The following is an 18502-nucleotide window of genomic DNA, read 5'->3' as shown; positions in this document are numbered from 1 at the left end:
AACATTCTGGACAGTTCGAGTGAATGGTTTGGCCACCCAGATCATCCGACGTGAATCGCATCAAACATTAATGGGACGTAACCGAGAGGTGAATTCGTGCACAACGTCCTGCACCGGCAACACTTTCGCAATTACACCGGCAACACTTTCGCAATTACGGACGGCTATAGAGGCAGGATGGGTCAATATTTCTGGAGGGGACTTCCAACGACTTGTTGAGTCCATGAGACGTGAAGCTGTTGCACTACGCTGGAAAAAAATAATCCTATACGATATGAGGTATCCCATGACTTTGGTCGTCTCAGTCGAATAGTCGACCTGGATTAAGTTGGTATAATTTCAGCAAAGTGTGGTTCATCTGGAAGGGCACCGCATGTAGAACACTAATCAAGTTCATTCGTGAGCATTGCTCGAGTGTCTGGGATTCGCACAGGTCAGATTAGAGGAGGACTTCTAAGCAAATCAGAGGAAGACTGCTAGATTTGTTACCAGCAGGTTCGAACAACACCCAGGTATAACGGCGATGCTTCCGGAACTGAAACAGGATGCACTGGAGGAAAGGCGACGTTCTTTTCGACGAATACTATCGACAAAAGCTGACTGCAGAACGATTCTGCTGTCACCAAATACATTTCACATACGGACCTCGAAAATAAGATAAGAGAAATTAGGGCTCGTACCGAGGCTTATAGACCGCAGTTTTTACCTCGCTGTATTTGCAAGTGGAATACCTAAGGTAATGAGTAGTGGTTGTACTAGGTACCCTCCGCCGTGCACCGTAAAATGGCTTGCAGTGTGTGTGTGTGTGTGTGTGTGTGTGTGTGTGTACATGTAGAGTACGGTAGTTGTAGAGAAGCAAAGTGCGCGTTTAGCAGCGAGCGCGTCCCTCGCTGCCGGCAGGTGACGGCGGGCCAGCAGCTGCAGCTGTCGGACCTGAAGGGCTACCTGGGCGAGTACGCGGCGTCGGCGTCGCAGTCGCAGACCATCAACTTCACGCAGCAGAGCCTGCAGCAGCGCGCGGCCGCCTCGCGGGCGCCGCTGCGGCCCGGGCCGCCGCAGGGCGCGCGCCCGCCGCCGCCCGAGTACAAGGCCGTGCCGCCCGCGCTGGCCCAGCAGCAGCAGCCGCCGCCGCAGCAGCAGCAGCAGCAGCGCTTCGCCATGCGCCGCCCGCCACACCAGCCCATGCCGCCGTCCGGTGAGTCCCGCTGCTGTGCGACTCCCCGTACTACTGCAGTCTACATCCACTCGAACCTGCTTACTGTATTCGAGCCTTCAGTCTTTACCCCCCCCCCCCCCCCCCCCCCACACACACACACACACACACACACACACACACACACACACACTGGTCTCCACTATCAAAATGACGATTGCTTTTACTCGAGTTGTGCCTCAAATTTATTTTCTTGCCCACATCTGTTTACTACCTCCTCATTAGTTACTCGATTTACCAATCTAGTCTTAATCATTCTTATGTAGTACCACATTTCAAAAGCTCATATTCTTTTCCCATCTGGACCACTTGTCATCCACATTTCACTTCCATCCGATGGTACATTCTGTACAAATACCTCGAAAAAGTACTTGCAGACGTTTAAGTGTATATTTGACGTTAACAAATTTCTCTTTTTGAGAAACACTTTTCTTGGCATTGCCAGAGTGCACTTTGTCTTCTCTACCTCAGGCATTGTCAGTTACTTTGCCGTCCAAATAGCTAAACTCATCTACAACTTTTACTGTCTCATTTCCTAATCTGATTCCCTCACATCATCTGATTTAATTGGAGTACATTCCATTACATTGTTGATATTCACCTTATAATCTCTTTCCTACTCACTGTCCCTTCCATTCAACTGCTCTTTCAAGTTCTTTCCTGACTCTTACAGAATTACAATGCCATCAACGAACCTTAAAATTTTTATATCTCTTCCATTAACTTTAAATCCTTTTCCAATTTTCTCCTTCGTTTCCTTTACTTCTTGCTCACCGCGAAGATTGAATAACACTAGAGATAGGTTACAACCCTATCTCTACCCCTCCTCAATTACTGCTTCCCTTTCGTGTCCTTCAACACTTATAATTGCAGCCTCATTTCTGTACCAATTCTAAATAAACGATGGCCCGCCATTTCTTACCCCTACTACCTTTGGAATTTCAGGGTGTGCTTTCCAGCTTTCTTTAAATCTACAAATACTGTAAATGTAGCGTCACCTTCCTTAATCCCGTATTCTTAGATAAGTCGTAGGGTTACTATTGCCTCGTGTGTTCCTACATTTCTCCAGAATGCAGACCGGTTGTCTCTAGATTCAGCTTTTACTAGTTTTCCATTCTTATGTAAATAATTCTTGTCAGTGTTTTGCAACTGTGACTTATTAAACTTTGCTATATTAAAAATACTGAAACATGCCTCTCTAGCCAAAGTCACAGACATGGACTTGTGCTGTGGCACTGTACTCACAGGTACCACTATTTTTAAAGTCTGGACACAATTGTCTGACCTTTCCTAAATACATTATTGTAGGCCCATAAACTAACCACAGATGTCCATCCTGGTGGTGGGATGAACTGCATCACTAGTATTTGGCCAGCGAGAGAGCGAAACGTGTGTTTTACAGTTCCCAAGCACTGGGTTTCGAACTAATCTTTCGATCTAAATTCCGAACCCTCCACAGTTTCTCGTGGAGCGAAGGCGTATGGTATGTATGATCTGTTTCGTCAATTGAGGACACTAAACTCGGTAGTCCCCTCAGTGGATAGATGAACAGCCTGTGGCAGCACCAGAGTTCACTCTTTCCCTTTTGTCATTGTAATACAACACAAACACAGCACTATACTGCACGTATATACAGTACAGTCACTTACACTCAATGTGTATACTTACTATACAGTGCTCACTCATATTGCGTCGAAAATTTGCCAATATGCAGAAAGAAGAAAACCTTTCTAATCAGGCTGCTGGAAATTCCACTTTCAGTCTTCCTACAGACTATGCCAGACAACTTTACTAATATTAAAACTATACATGGAATCTTACTGCTATTGCAAAGCGGTTTTTACATGGCCTACAGATGGACTCGATGTAATGTGACAGATATTCAGGCGGTAACCCACCTTTACCAAACCCTCTCAACATGCACTGATGTGCTGTTTTCCATGTTTGTTCTCAGTTGTGATATTACACTTGCAGTCTAGATACGTAAATTTTCTCGTCAGTGATATTACGTGGGAGGAAATTGTACACTATGACATTCAAGAACCTTGGAGTGTGCAAAAGGTGTCATATATAGCCAAAAGGTGCTCAATTGTCGAATTGATTGTGTTGATTTAGGGACCACCAAATATTTGAACTGCACCAGATAGTGATTTCTTGTTGGAAAACAAACTCCTCTTCCTGCTCCTATGTTTCAAGTTGACACCTTATGTTTCCAGATGTCAGGGTATGTGAGTCCTGTTACAGTTCGGGAAAAAAACACTCACTTTACACATAGTGCAAAACACATTACTTTTGAGCTGTCTCATTCAGTCTCTATGACAGCTCATGCCTTTTCAGAATTCTATATCTAGAAATTGTTGCTTCTTGAGCTGTAACTGCAATCTTCATTCAGCAATAGACATTAACACACACGTGCCGTACTGACTGCAGTTTGAATGGAATCTACTGCAATCCAGTCTGGGGCAACCTCCTCACAGGTTTTGTTGACAAATGCAACTTTTAGCTCATCGTATCCAGTGATTTCTGTTGCATCTGTAGGGAACTTCCATATCCCCTCTTGGCCTACCTTCACTTGGGCTTCACCTCCTTTCGTGTCCTTTCGTTTACATCATCTATTGCAAAACCATTAATTTCACCTTTCCAATGGGGTTACAGCAGGAGCACAACATCTAAGTTGCTGTAAATTTGTCTGTCAGACCACTAAATTTCTCTCTCCATGCATATTTGAAAGCACACAATCTGCACTTTTGTGAACTAGATAACTTTTGCTGGTGTAACACCTTACCTATTAAATCACAGCTTTCTTGACACTGCATTTATGTGTAACAGCCCATTATTAAAAAGGAGCAAGAATAGTAATCACTTGCAGATGCTCCACCTATCACCAATAAATTTCTTGCACAAAGGTCAGTTTAAACTAGGAACAACAAACTGTTAGAAGAAGAACTAAAAGCAACTCTGAGCTATGCTGAGGATGCAATAACTACATGATGTTAGATGACCCTCTTTCTACCAATGCTGTTTCCCTGGAGACAACAACTCAGTCTGCATGACAACAAGAAAAACAACTACTATTTAAATATTTTCCTCTAGGCGGCATATTCAATCAAATATTAATATTACAAAGGTTCCTTTGTGAGAAGATGCTTATACCTTATATATGTATTGGTCAAAATGTAGCTGTTTGGAGTTTCTCTGTAATCTGCTGATTGTACTGTATTGTATTGTGAACTTAAAGTTATGGCTGCTTCTACTGTATTTAACTGTACACTGTATGAAATGGGACATCATAGGAATTACCTGGCATATGATGAAAGAAATGTGACCAAATGGAGAGCTGGCTTTGGAACATTTACCATAAATCAGTTATAGGGTTACCAAGAAATTAAAAAGAAATCTGAGATACAATACCAAGAATAGTTTTGAAAATAAATAGACGTCACATGCTTCTGGATATCCAGGGACTGAATTGAAAAGCAGCTCAGCTACAAGAAACCCCAAATTCCTCTAATGGGTCATATTAAGAGTCAAATCCCCTACAAAACTTGTATCTCTCCACTTTGGCTAGATCGAGAACAGTAATATCAAACTTTCATATAGTATCATCACAAATGGTCAGTGTAAACCACATAACAGTTAATAGTTAACAATTAAGCAGATGGGTAGACCTGTACAACACAGTGAATTGGTTAAACAATATTCTCTCATGCCCCCCCCCCCCCCCCCACTGCCCCCCAACCATATATAAGAGTTATGCTTCAAGTAATCTAAGGAGAGACAATGCATGTATCACGAATGTAAGAAAGAGGTGGGTATAGTCCTCCTTGAAAAACTATCACACCAAATTCCATGAAGAACATTGTGAAGCTGCAGAAAATCTTTCTGACAGTTAACAGATCAAAATTTGATCATACCTTCATTTAGTCAGCGTTACAGGAATGTACTGATGTGTCACATTATACAGTGAAGGCATATGTCTGAGACTGAAGAGAATAAGCAGAAATATTAGATATTATTAAACGAATTAAGAAAGCAATTCTCAGTTTACTCAGAGCTTGTTAGTGGTATCCTATAAGGAATGTTATCAGGAGGAGAAAGTGTTAAACTTGCTGGCATTGTACAGGTATGTACCAAACTTACACGCCAATTAATGAACTGACACAGTGAAGAGGCAAATACAAACCATGTTGCTGAGCTGCACGCAATAATACGTGACTAACAACACTCTCTCTGCTTCATCTCAGGTCCGATGATGCGACCACAGATGGTGGGAGGTGGCTACCTGCAGCAGCAGCAGGCCATGGCAGGCCTCGGTGTCGGTGTCGGGGTGGGGGTGGGAGTGGGTCTGGGTGTGGGGCCGCACCGCTACGGTGGCCCGCAGGCCCAGGGGGCGCCACCGCCACAGCAGCAGCGCCAGCAGCGGCCGCCCAATGTCAGCGTTGGGCCCGACACGGGGCTCGGGGCCCGCCAGGACTGGAGGCACCTCCTTGTCTCACAGCAGCAGAGCGCTGTCTTCAGGAATGGAGCCGGCTCGGCTGCTGCTTTCCAGCAGCAGCAGCAACAGCACTTGCACCAGGGTATGTTTGACTTCTACATTTGCCTAATTATGACTGTTAATCATTTCTTGTGTGTGTGCATTACTGATTGTAACCTTAGTGATCTGTTTCGAACCTCTTCAGTCTCATTAAAATCCATCAATCTGATCTTCTTCCAGTAATTTGTAAGTTATACAGACAGCTAATAAACGATATAACACAAAACAACTGACTTTTCTTTCTTCAATTCATTCATATTTATTATTACGAAACAGTTCAGATGGTCACCTTGTTATTATTATGATCTAGATTTCACAACAGCGATTAATAAGTTACATATTCTACAAGTGATTTGACAAAATTTTCATGCAGAACTGACATAGAAGTTGGACTGTCTGACATACATCTTCACTTTTTGAATACCAGCCATTGATGCATATTTATAGATGCATGTATTACAGAAATTACAAAAACAGTAAAATATTTAGCTATTATATTTTGGATTTTTAACACAAGAGATTAGAAAAAAAGGAAAGGTATGGAAATACAGTAGGAATGAAATAAATTTATTTATCCAAAATCTGTACAGTTAAAAATGGCAAAATGCTAGGTACTGTTTTATCTGAGGGAAGTTTCAATGTAAAAAGGTATTCCCAAAGAGTACGAAGAATTACCTATATAGTGATGTTTTCTCATTGGGATAATAACAAAGTAACAGGTGATTTCAGTAAATGTATACAATTTTAGAAACAGAAAAATCAGTACTGTAAAATTGTAAACTAGATTTTGGTAAGAATTGCACTAAAGATTGGAACATTCTGGAAAATGGACATTATAAGTATGACTAAATTTGAAAAATCCAGTCATTCCAAGCATGTGTGACAGGTTTTACCTCTCTATCTACATCATTCCGTGGTTTATTAAGTTTTCAAATTTATACTGACTTTTTGATCACCCGGTATATTAGTGCCATCAGTAGTCAGTAAGTTATATTGTGAGTAATAAAGTTCAGCATGATACAATGTGAATAAGAATTAGTTATTTCAGGTAATTATGGTGTAAGCTCTGCTAACAAATCAGAAAAGGGGAAAAATAATATTGGCATCAGGAGTGATACAAGAACAAGTAGAAAAATCACAGCTTGCTCTATTGCACAGTCATAGCTGTCTTATAAAATAAGCAGGTTTGGTCACTTTTCTAAACTCCTAGAAAATTTCCCCTCTCTGCAGACTAGATGTCCATAAAGCAAAATTTACCCTTAAGAAGTTACTAGCTTTTACTTGTCTTATGGCTGAAATTAAATATCATACCTTATTAGTTGCCGAAGTACATACATACATACATACTAAACTACGACTATAAAATGATTAATTTTTGGGATTGCATCTCTCTTTCTCCATGCTCACTGCCTCATTTCTCATTGCTGTTTAGCTCAGTTAGGTTAGATGTTTCTGCCAGGTCTTACAGCTCCCATCCATATCTCCTTGCCTTTGTGAGTCCACTCGAGGCTGATCTTGATAATATTTTAGCATCATTGGGAAATAAAAATTGGAGCTTTTCATTTAATTGTTTTTTCAGTGTTATAGTGAAAGCTAATTGGATCTGTCATGTCACCACTCATTTTAAGTAAGTTTACTTGCTTGCTATACACAACAATGATTTTGCTTATGGGCCCCATTTCATGGTAAAAATTAGTAGTGCAAGTCAATTTTTGTTAATAATTTGTTGAAAGAATTAAAATTTTACATGACAGGTGTAGCTTTCATTTCTGAGATTTGCCACTTCCTGTTACTTTGCACTGAATGCCACAACATTTAGACTAAAACTTCCCCACTTAACTAAAACAAGTTGACTTGCATAATGTTCGGTCATAATTCTCAAATAACTGATGTGTCACTAACTGGATGTGTAATTTATTTTCGTTATAATTCTGCAGGGTCATTCAGTATGGCTCAGATGCAGCAACAGCAGCAGCAGCAGCAGCTCGTAGCATCTAGGAACCAGGGCATGCCGACGTTGCAGCAGATGATGTCGCAACAGCAGCAGATGGGCATGCCCCCGGGACCAGGCCCTGGTCAGGTGAGTGCTACATTTATGGTACCATACTGTGCTGGCATTGCTCACTTGTCTTTTTGTCAGATAAGATACCCTGGAGTTTCCAGTACCATATTAATATCTCCTCCTCTCACACTTTAATATGCCAGTTGTTGGCACTACTTACACTTTCATCCTATGGGAAATGAATTTGTTACAATTATGGCATCTGTCCGCTGTGATTTCTATTTCTGTGCCAATCTTTTCATATCTGAGTAGCACTTGCTCATTTATCGTCAGTTATCTGAAATATTTCTTCCTCAAATTAACAATATTGTGAAAAGGAAAGTTGCTACTCACCATATAGCGGAGATGCTGATTGGCAAATAGGCACAACAATAAGCGCAAATAGGCACAACAAAAAGACTCTCACAATTAAAGCTTTCAGTCTTGAGGCCTTCGTCAACAATAGACCACACACACACACACTCACAATTAAAGCTTTCAGTCTTGAGGCCTTCGTCAACAATAGACCACACACACACACACACACACACACACACACACACACACACACACACACACACAGAGAGAGAGAGGTGGACAGTGAAGTTCTGCAAGTTAGGCAGAGGTCAGGTGAGAGAATGGGAGGGGGTGGGTGGAAGCAGCGGAAAAGGAGAAAGAGAAATAAAAGAACTGGGAGTGATGGCACTATGACGGCTGTGTAGTGCTGGAATGGGAACAGGGAAGGGGCTGGATGGGTGAGGACAAAGAGTAACTTAGGTTGAGGCCAGGAGGGTTACGGGAACTGCAGGGAAGCACAGGTGGGAACTTTCCCTGCAGTATGTCCTATGTTTCTGTAACCCTCCTGACCTCAACCATAGTTAGTCATTGTCCTCACCCATTCAGCCCCTTCCCTGTTCCTATTCCAGCACTACACAGCCGTCATTCCATCACCACACCCAGTCTTTTTTATTGCTCTACTTTTCTGCTACTTCCTCCCCCCCCCCCCCCCCCCCTGCCCACCTCTCCCCTGCTCTCAGTCTAACCTGCAGCACTTCCCTGTCTGCCAACCCCACCATACTATCCCTCCCCAGCCTCATCCTTACTCCCACTCAGTCACCACTCTCATCACGCAATGGTGCTGCTGCTCCCAATGCAGTTTCAGTTGCCAGTTGCGTGAGACTGCAGGTGTGTGTGTGTGTGTGTGTGTGTGTGTGTGTGTGTGTGTGTGTGTCATCTATTGTTGACAAAGGCGTTAACGGCTGAAAGCTTTAATTGTGAGAGCCTTCTTGTTGCACCTATCTACAACTCAGCATCTCTGCTCTACGGTGAGTAGCAACTTTCCTTTTCACAATATTGTTACATTCCATCCTGGATTTTCCATTGTTTGGCTTCCTCAAATTAAGTTCTTTATTTGATACTAGTATCAGAAGTGCTTTCTTGGTGACCAGCAAAATTGGCTGGAAGGGTTACAGTTTATTGTTACTCTTTAAGATAAGGCATTAATTGTATGTAGGCTAACAACTGAACATGATGCCACTCTTGAACCAATGTAAATAAAAGCTGAGTGTTATTTGCATTCTGTTTCAGATGTCAATGAACCTGCAGATGTCACAGTCACTATCTGCGAGTGGAGTGCCCCCTCACCATACTTCCCCTCACCTCCCCCCGTACGTCAGCAGCCCAGTGCTACAGCAGCACCCCACCACCACGCCAGTGAGCTCTGCTTCAAACTCACAGCCCCCACCAGACTTCAGTCTCGAGTTCCTCGAACAGTTGCCGTCAGGAGATTCGAGTCAGTTTTCAGCCGCAGAACTTCTTAATTCCCTCGATGCAGGGTCGTCGTTTAATTTTCAAGATATATTATAGGAATGGTTTTAGGTGCTCTGTGCACCGTAATGCGGCAGCATTTTCTAGAGTGTGACTGTGTTGAGTTCTGAGTCCAGGTCCTTCACTTGGTGGACAATCTTAGTGAATCACAGACATACAGCAGTTACCAAATAAATAAGATGCAGTAAGGGTGATCATTAGAAAATAGTTAAAGTGACCTGTGAGACGGAGGATTTAGAAGAGGAGTGGTACTGAGCGGTTAGGATATCGAGAGCTGAACATGACATTAACATTCCAGTATTTGTTCTGTCAAGAGAGTCTAGTTTGGTTTGACTGTTGTACGAGTACTCATCTCGTAAAGTGTAGAATGTAACGAGGGACACATTTAGGAAATACATTGGACAATCGGTGAATTCACTTTTAGTTATGGCTGTGTGTATCTGTAAGAAACAACAGTGTGGTATAGTGGAACACTGATATTTGTGATCTAGACCTGCAAGTCTGTTGTGAGCAGAAATTCAACATTGTGTCCTATTACAGTGCACGTACACTAGCTATCAAATATTGTAATTTTATTTATGTGATTCAAATGAACATTTCTCATATGAGCAGCTGGGGCAAACACAGATAACTGTAACCTCAAATATACAGATACAAACACAACATCCTGAGCTTAAAACCCTGGCTAAACCTCAGATATAAACTTAAGAAACAGTGTTGCTGTTTTTCTGTTTTTATGCTGATTGCACAATGTTGCCCACTTATACATACTTGTGTTCTCTTGCCAGTGCTTTCCATTGTTTTTGTTGTGGTTAAATTCATTTATATTGTATCAAACAACTCAAATAATTTTTAACCCAGTTTAAATTGCCATGAAATATTTAATGTTTATTGAACAGCAATGCTTTCACGAAACACTGCAACCATGATGTGGTAAATCATTAAATATTTAAGAGATATTTTCAGTGTGTAATTATATCTTTAAAATATGTTAATTCCTGTCTCAGTTGCGTCATTTGCAATAATTTTTTGTTTATGGTGTTTAATATGCACAAGCTGCATCAGGATGTAAAGTGTTTATCAGACAACTTGTGGCAGATGCAAGGAAGTATTCATGTGATGCAGTGCAGCTACCTCAGGCTTGTGAATGCTGTTGAAGTGGAGTTGGGACCACCTCCAACCACCGAAGCTCTCATTCTAGTATGGGATCAACCTTCAATCATAATCTTTACTAACAGATCAATTAAAACTTCATTAAATGTTGACAGACAAAAAGGAATCAGTATTTTTGTTAACAATTTTTGCTGTTTATTTTAAGGGCTTGCAAGTAGAAGTTTATAAGACATTGATAGGGATATAAAGAACATATTATATATACTTATAATATCATAATGTATATAATTTAAAATGATCCAGAGAAAAAAATTGTTGATATTATAATAATTGTTGTTCTTTTTGAAGTTAGTGATACAGAATGAACATAACTGTATGGGAATGGAATCATTCCTGACAAGTTTCAAGCTGAGCCTGAAGTAGAGTAGGTACTGGTTGAGGTACAGTCAAGCCACAACACCAGTAGTTTGCCATGTAATAGGCTCACACCTAGAGAATGGGTTCAGTATTAGGTAATATGCTTCTGAAAAAGTGTCAGGTTTCTTACAGCGAGTTATTTTCAATGTAAGTGATGAGGGAGGCTGTGAATGAAACAGTTACTTTTAGGTGGCTCCCTCTTCCCCATAAGGTCATTAGGATCTTCGTAATTTTGAGACTGCAATCTAGAGGATTTCTGTAGCTTTTTTAGATGTAACTTTGAGGCAATAGAAAATTATTATGTGTGTTTGCCATGACACTGTTTATCAGTTTTGTTCAATGTTTTAGTATTGGGCATATATTGCATTGTTATTGTTTTTTGAGGAAAAGTAAATAGAGGAACAAACGTTTTAAAATTACAATGAGGTCAATAATGAGAGGCCTTTCTAAAGTTAGTGGTTAGAATTTCCAGTGCTATGGAACGTTAATAGTTCATTTTAACATTAACTTTGCTAGAAATTATCTTATTCAGACTTTTTTTGTTTCTACGTCTGGTAATAACATTTGTATCATATATGCAATGCAAATTTTCATATGAAGCAGAGATTTAAACCTGGAGGCTTCAATAATAAGGGACTTAGTTTCCAATTTTTTTTTTTAGGTTTGATAAGCATCTTGGATGTAAACAATATTCCATTATTCCATCATCTGAAGACAACTAAGAATAAAATTTTGAAGGCATTTGAAATGGACAGGAGAGACACCGATTCATTAAAGAAGAGGGGGAAGAAACATTTTAATTTGTATAATTATCCTGATGATTTCTTCTCCATTTATTCTTGAAGTTTTCCAGGTATATTTATAATGTGTTGTATTTTAAATTCTCAGTATCTTTTAAGAAACAGCCAGTGTAGTCCAATTCTGCTTAATCAGAATGCATTTGTGTCAGTTCATTTGATGTCCTGCCCTTTTTCAGTTACTAGATTACAGTTTCTAAGTGCACAGTCATTCCAGTGTGGATGTAGTTGTGGTCATAGTTGTTTCATTTACAGAGGATTATTGTAACTGGGTGTCGCCATTACACATTATTAGCCATATATTACTAAGTTCAAATATTTTCAGAATGATTTTGACAGCAAAAGTATGGTTATTATTCCAGCTGAAGTTGACAAATGTTTTGGTTTGACTGTACATCAACCACATTTCTAGTATATTGATACTCAATATGTTGCTACAGGAAAACACCAAATCTTTTTAACATTTTGATGAGACAAAGAGGAGAAAAAGTGTTCTATGAGGAAACACAGTTTTCACTTCTCAGACTTTATATATGAATGTACAGTTTTATGCAGTGTTGTACTAAGGTGATATCTGCGTGTGAATGTGTGCAGCTGTGCCCTGTAGAAAATTGTATCAATCTGTCAAAAGGGCACCCGCTTCTCTTGCCAAATGTGTCAAGTACTGTATGTATACTTTTATGATTATTTCAAATGTCTACAAGATAGTGTTTTGTATTTGTTCTGTATTAAGTTTCCATGCAAAATTATACAAACGTTATATTATTATATAATATATATACAAGTTTATCTAAATTGATTATTTTATATTTTTTATTTCATTCTGATCCTAAGAAGTTCTTTCTCATTCTAGTGCACAGTTCAGTATGGTCACAGTTAAAAAATAGTGTCAGATGAGGTTGTTACCATGCTCAAATATACATAAATAAATATGGGAATTGTGTGTGGTGGTTACTACAAGTAACTATCCAAGTATGGTGTATACATCTTGTTTCCAGCACCACCTATACCTGCATTATTCTTGCCCTCTTTTTTTAAAAGCAAAATAAATTCTGAGATGAGTAACATCTTGTGTTCATGATAAACAAGTGGCATTGGAAGTCAGACTGCCATCCATTTGTGATTGTCTTACAGATGAACATGATTGGGCAGGTTTGCATTTTTCATTATTTAGTTATTGCATCACCATTAATAATTAACAACAGTAAGAAATATGACACATACACAGAAACATGGAATTTGTGAATGGTTACTGTATTATACAGACTATAAGATGCTATGGACTCTAAGACTCCTTAATTTTTAAGCAACTTTTTAACCAAATGACATTTTTACCATTTTATTACTAGGCTGCAAAGCCAGACTAAAAAAATTCTTAGTTTATAAAACCACACTGACCCTTAAAATCCCTGAAAATCGTCATTTGCACTTTCATCATCTTCTCCTTCCTCTTCGTCATCACCATTGTCCTCTTCATATATAAGATGGTCTTCACTGCCATCGAGAGTGTTATTTATGCTGCACTTCTTGAAAGATTTAACAATAATGTCTTCTCTCACTCTAGACCACAACTGTTTTATCCACTGACACACTTGTTTGATTGTAGGTCACTTAAAGCTCCCTTCAATGTGAATCAGTGTGAATTCATGTTGGGTTTCATCCATCATCAATTTGTTCCATTCCTCTCTCATATACACTTTACATGGTTTATTTATTGAGACATCGAAAGGTTGTACTTGGGAATTAAGTCCTCCCAGAAAAACAGAAACCTTTGTATTTCCCGGTCTCAATTTCTCTTTCACATAACTTTTCAAATGACTCCTAACATAAGAAGAGAACTCTTCTTCAATAAAGCACATTTCTTTCTCTCCTTCACTCTGTTGATCCATAATTTCATACAAGCCTTATCCCCCAACCCCTTGTCATGTATGTGAAGAACAACACATGGTGGTATTTTAGATGGTTTTGGCAATGCTTTGTGCTTGAAAATGATCATTGGATTAAGTTTAGTACCATCAGCACAACATGAAAGGACAACAGCGTGGTGCATTTTCTGAGATATTTTGGTTTTGGTTCGCAAGCTAAGTCAGTGACGCTTCATAAACCTGTAGCACCAACCAACTCCACCCTTAAAGTCTGTTAAATCTCACTGCAGCACTAACTTATGAGCATGTATTTGAATCATTTTTGTATTAATTCCAATGCCATTTTGTCGGTGTCCTTGAATCCATTTCAATACACCATCTTCGAGTTTTGGCCAAATTGCATTCAGTCCTCTATTTGCACAATTAGTCTTCTCACTTTTTTGCAGTTCTTCTTTACTAGCCTGCCAATTGTGAATGGTTTTTTTTTCAATTGGTGGAGGGCCAAAATGCTGCTCAGCTGCACTGTTTCCATGCTCTACAGCATATGCTATTACTTTGAGTTTATAGCCTGCATCATTTGAATGCCTTTTATTTTTTTCCATTGCAAAACTAGCTATTAACAAAAATATTTTACTATTACCTATAACACAACTCACTTTAAATTCAAGTTTACTGGCATTGTAAACCACAATGACACATCACAGGCTAGACAATGTTCTGGGTTTGAGATGGTGGGGCAGGAGGGAGACAGTGTTAGCAGACTTGTGGATCCCTGCAACTCATGTTCGTCACATTGGTGCACTGCTGCTGCCTGTTGAATCCAGTATTGTCAGATAAAGGTTTCCTGTGGCATCAAATATATGGCCATTTTTGAGACTGGCAGAAATTTTAAATCAAACACTGGACATTTATATATTAATTTCAAGTATCAAACAAAACTGAATTTTGGAGGTAATTTTTTGAAGAAAAAAGTGCATCTTATAGTCCATAAAATAAGGTACCTGGTCACACTGGTGAAGCAGGGAGGGCTTAGGAGAGGAAGGTAGATTAGGGTGTAACATGCAATTGACTATGAAGTTATTAGAGACTGAGTAAGAACAGGGGAAAATTGTTGGGCAAGGTGGGGTAGGGATGAATTGGTAGGTAAGATAGAGAGAGGCAGCTGGTTCTCAACAACTAACCATTAAAACTGCAAATGCATCTCAAGTTTTCATAATTCTCAAAATTTTATATTATACAGGGTGTTACAAAAAGGTACGGCCAAACTTTCAGGAAACATTCCTCACACACAAATAAAGAAAAGATGTTATGTGGACACGTGTCCGGAAATGCTTAATTTCCATGTTAGAGCTCATTTTAGTTTCGTCAGTATGTACTGTATTTCCTCGATTCACTGCCATGATTTCATACGGGATACTCTACCTGTGCTGCTAGAACATGTGCCTTTACAAGTACGACACAACATGTGGTTCATGCACGATGGAGCTCCTGCACATTTCAGTCGAAGTGTTCGTACGCTTCTCAACAACAGATTCAGTGACTGATGGATTGGTAGAGGTGGACCAATTCCATGGCCTCCATGCTCTCCTGACCTCATCCCTCTTGACTTTCATTTATGGGGCATTTGAAAGCTCTTGTCTACACAACCCCGGTACCAAATGTAGAGACTCTTCGTGCTCGTATTGTGGACGGCTGTGATACAATATGCCATTCTCCAGGGCTGCATCAGCACATCAGGGATTCCATGCGACGGAGGGTGGATGCATGTATCCTCACTAATGGAGGACATTTTGAACATTTCCTGTAACAAAGTGTTTGAAGTCACGCTGGTACGTTCTGTTGCTGTGTGTTTCCATTCCATGATTAATGTGATTTGAAGAGAAGTAATAAAATGTGCTCTAACATGGAAAGTAAGCGTTTCCGGACAGATGTCCACATAACATATTTTCTTTCTTTGTGTGTGAGGAATGTTTCCTGAAAGTTTGGGCGTACCTTTTTGTAACACCCTGTATATAAGATAAAGCTGATTTCAATCTGTCACACTCTTACATCCATCTCAGCATATTTCATATATCAATACAAAATTATTTGGTTACTGGCACTAAAAATTACTACAAGGGCCATAAACAAAATCTTTTATTACAAATGATGACCACACCTAGAAAAATACTGCCTCATGATTGATTAACTGTATGTGCATCAAGAATTCCATTGTAAGATTCTTTCCTCATCAGTTCACCAGTATTATATTTTTAGAGTTGAGGATGAAATGTACATACCATGAATGAAAGCACATCAAATAAGATAACTGGTTAAATATGTTATTTTATTCTACACATTGATTTCCTTTCCACATTTCTAATTACCGATATGCATCTAAACCCTAACAGTGGACACAACATGGATGGCTCGTTCCTATGCCAACCTTTTCATTTCCTATGCCAACCTTTTCATGGGTCGCTTGGAGGGGGCTTTCCTAGGATCCATTTTTCTTCAACCACTGGTTGGTTTGATGACATTTTACCATATGGATCATGGTGAGACTGGCCTGTTCAAATTCCTGAAATCTCTGAATACCTTATCCCAATTAAATTTCACATGGTCCTATTCTGAATCCCATGCCACATTCCTTGATGTTTATCTCGTACTCACCAAAGGCCAGCTACACACTTCTGTCCACATAAATCCTACCAACAAACATCATTACTGTGGTGATTCTTCAAGCTTTCCTGGCGAATATGTTGTAATTAGTCTCCGCAGGTTTAGCCGCCGGATCGTCAGCAAATTCCACAATATTTCCTTGGAGCAACTGTCCGACATCTTCATGTGGTTCAACCTAGCTGGTGGCTAGGTATGACTGACAGTATCCGCATGTTGATGCCCTGTTTTTAGAACAGGCGCCCAAAGAATGCGCAGGTGCGAAACTCACAGATGCGCAATGATTTGCAGATAGGTGGTGCCATATTCAAACTCCCTCTGCCGAAAATTGCAGAGCGGCTCTCCTGTGTGTGCGCTGTACACTGAATTTGCAAACAGTGCAACCAGACAAACTCACCAACGGCCGCACTAGACCAATGTTATGACGGGTCTGTTATCGAAGAATCTTGATTTTCGCGTCATGATTTAATAGGAGCTAATGCAGGGCTCCAGGCTCAGTTGAAATCCAGCATCCTGTCGGTGAGATTATCGACTGTACAGATATGTATTGCTTTCTTAATGATGCAATCCCAGAAAGATGATGCCAGGAATAAACTTCTGTCTTTTCATAAATCATGCAATGTTCCGTATTCAGACAGTGTTCCGCAACTGCTGATTTTTCCTGTTGACAATGTCGTGTATGATGCTGATGTTCATTGCAGCATTCTTGTACTGTGTGGGATATCTGGCCTATATATGCTTACCCACACACCCACAGGAATCTTGGACAGACGACATTTCCTCAGGCCAAGGTTATCCTTAACTGAACCCAACAGGTTTGTCAGTTTTGCAGATGGTTGAAAAACACACTTAATTCCATATCTTCTGAGGACTCTTCCGATTCTTGATGACATGGCACCGAACTAAGACAATTCAGGCCCAGGGAGTTCAATCATGGAGCATAATCAAGATACAAAGACACCCACCACTTTGACCTTTTTGCCGTATTTTGGTGCCGTGTCATCAAGAATCCGAAGAGTCCTCGGAAGATATGGAATTAAGTGTGTTTTTCAACCATCTGCAAAACTGAGAAACCTGTTGGGTTCGGTTAAGGATGACCTTGGCCTGAGGAAACGTGGTGTGGACAAGATTCCTTGTCAATGTGGGGCAGTGTATATAGGCCAGGCATGCTGCACAGTACAAGAACGCTGTGATGAACATCAGTGTCCTGCACACCTTTGTCAACCAGAAAAGTCAGCAATTGCAGAACACTGTCTGAATACAAGACATCATATGATTCATGGAACAACGGAAGTTTTATCCTTGGCGTCATCTTTCTGGGATTACATCATTAAGGATTCAATACATATCCGTACAGCTAATAATCTCATCAAAAGGGATGCAGGATTTCAACTCAGCACAGCCTGGAATCCTGCATTGGCTGCTATTAAATCATGACGCGAAAATCAAGATTCTTTGATAACAGACCCATCAAACATTGGTCTAGTATGGCCATTGGTGAGTAGTATGTGGCTGTAGTGTTTGCAAATGCAGCGTACAGCACACACACAGGAGAGCTGCTCTGTGAGGGAGTTTGAATATGACACCATCTATCTGCAAATCATTGCACGATTTCCGCACCTGCGCATTCTTCGCGCGCGGCGACATGTGGATACTGTCAGTCGTATCTAGCCACCAGCAAGATTGAACCACCTGAAGATGTCAGACATTTGCTCCGAGGAAATCTTGTGGAATTTGCACAAAATGATCTGGCGCAAACCAGTGAAGAATATTTACAACATTACTTACAATCTTTCCATGTCAAGTGTTCCCTCCCATACAGCCTTAGCAATCGAGTCAAATGTATTTGTTTGTACCCAGACTCTTTACAGCAATGCACCACCATTCTCACCTTAGTGTGCACTGCACACAATTACCCAACCAGCCTTGTTCAAAAGCAGATTTCACGAGCCATCACACCCAATCCTGGTACTGCTGATTCCTCCAAAAAACAAGTTTGGAGCACACCACTGGTGACACAGTATTATCCTGGTCTGG

The 18502-nt window shown here is 40.3% G+C and overlaps 1 protein-coding gene across 1 annotated transcript; it reads left to right on the top strand.

Moving 5' to 3' along the window:
- Positions 1 to 1120: 1120 nt before the first annotated feature.
- Positions 1121 to 12421, top strand: LOC124621851 (neurogenic protein mastermind-like). Its single transcript, XM_047147298.1, has 4 exons — positions 1121 to 1195; positions 5458 to 5790; positions 7685 to 7827; positions 9376 to 12421. Exons 1-4 carry the CDS (start codon positions 1159 to 1161, stop codon positions 9652 to 9654), a joined length of 792 nt encoding a protein of 263 aa, XP_047003254.1. The 5' UTR covers positions 1121 to 1158; the 3' UTR covers positions 9655 to 12421.
- Positions 12422 to 18502: the final 6081 nt, after the last annotated feature.

The sequence above is a fragment of the Schistocerca americana genome, chromosome 7 (assembly GCF_021461395.2).
Source record: "Schistocerca americana isolate TAMUIC-IGC-003095 chromosome 7, iqSchAmer2.1, whole genome shotgun sequence".
NCBI lineage: Eukaryota > Metazoa > Arthropoda > Insecta > Orthoptera > Acrididae > Schistocerca > Schistocerca americana.
This window is presented reverse-complemented; position numbering and strand designations above follow the sequence as displayed.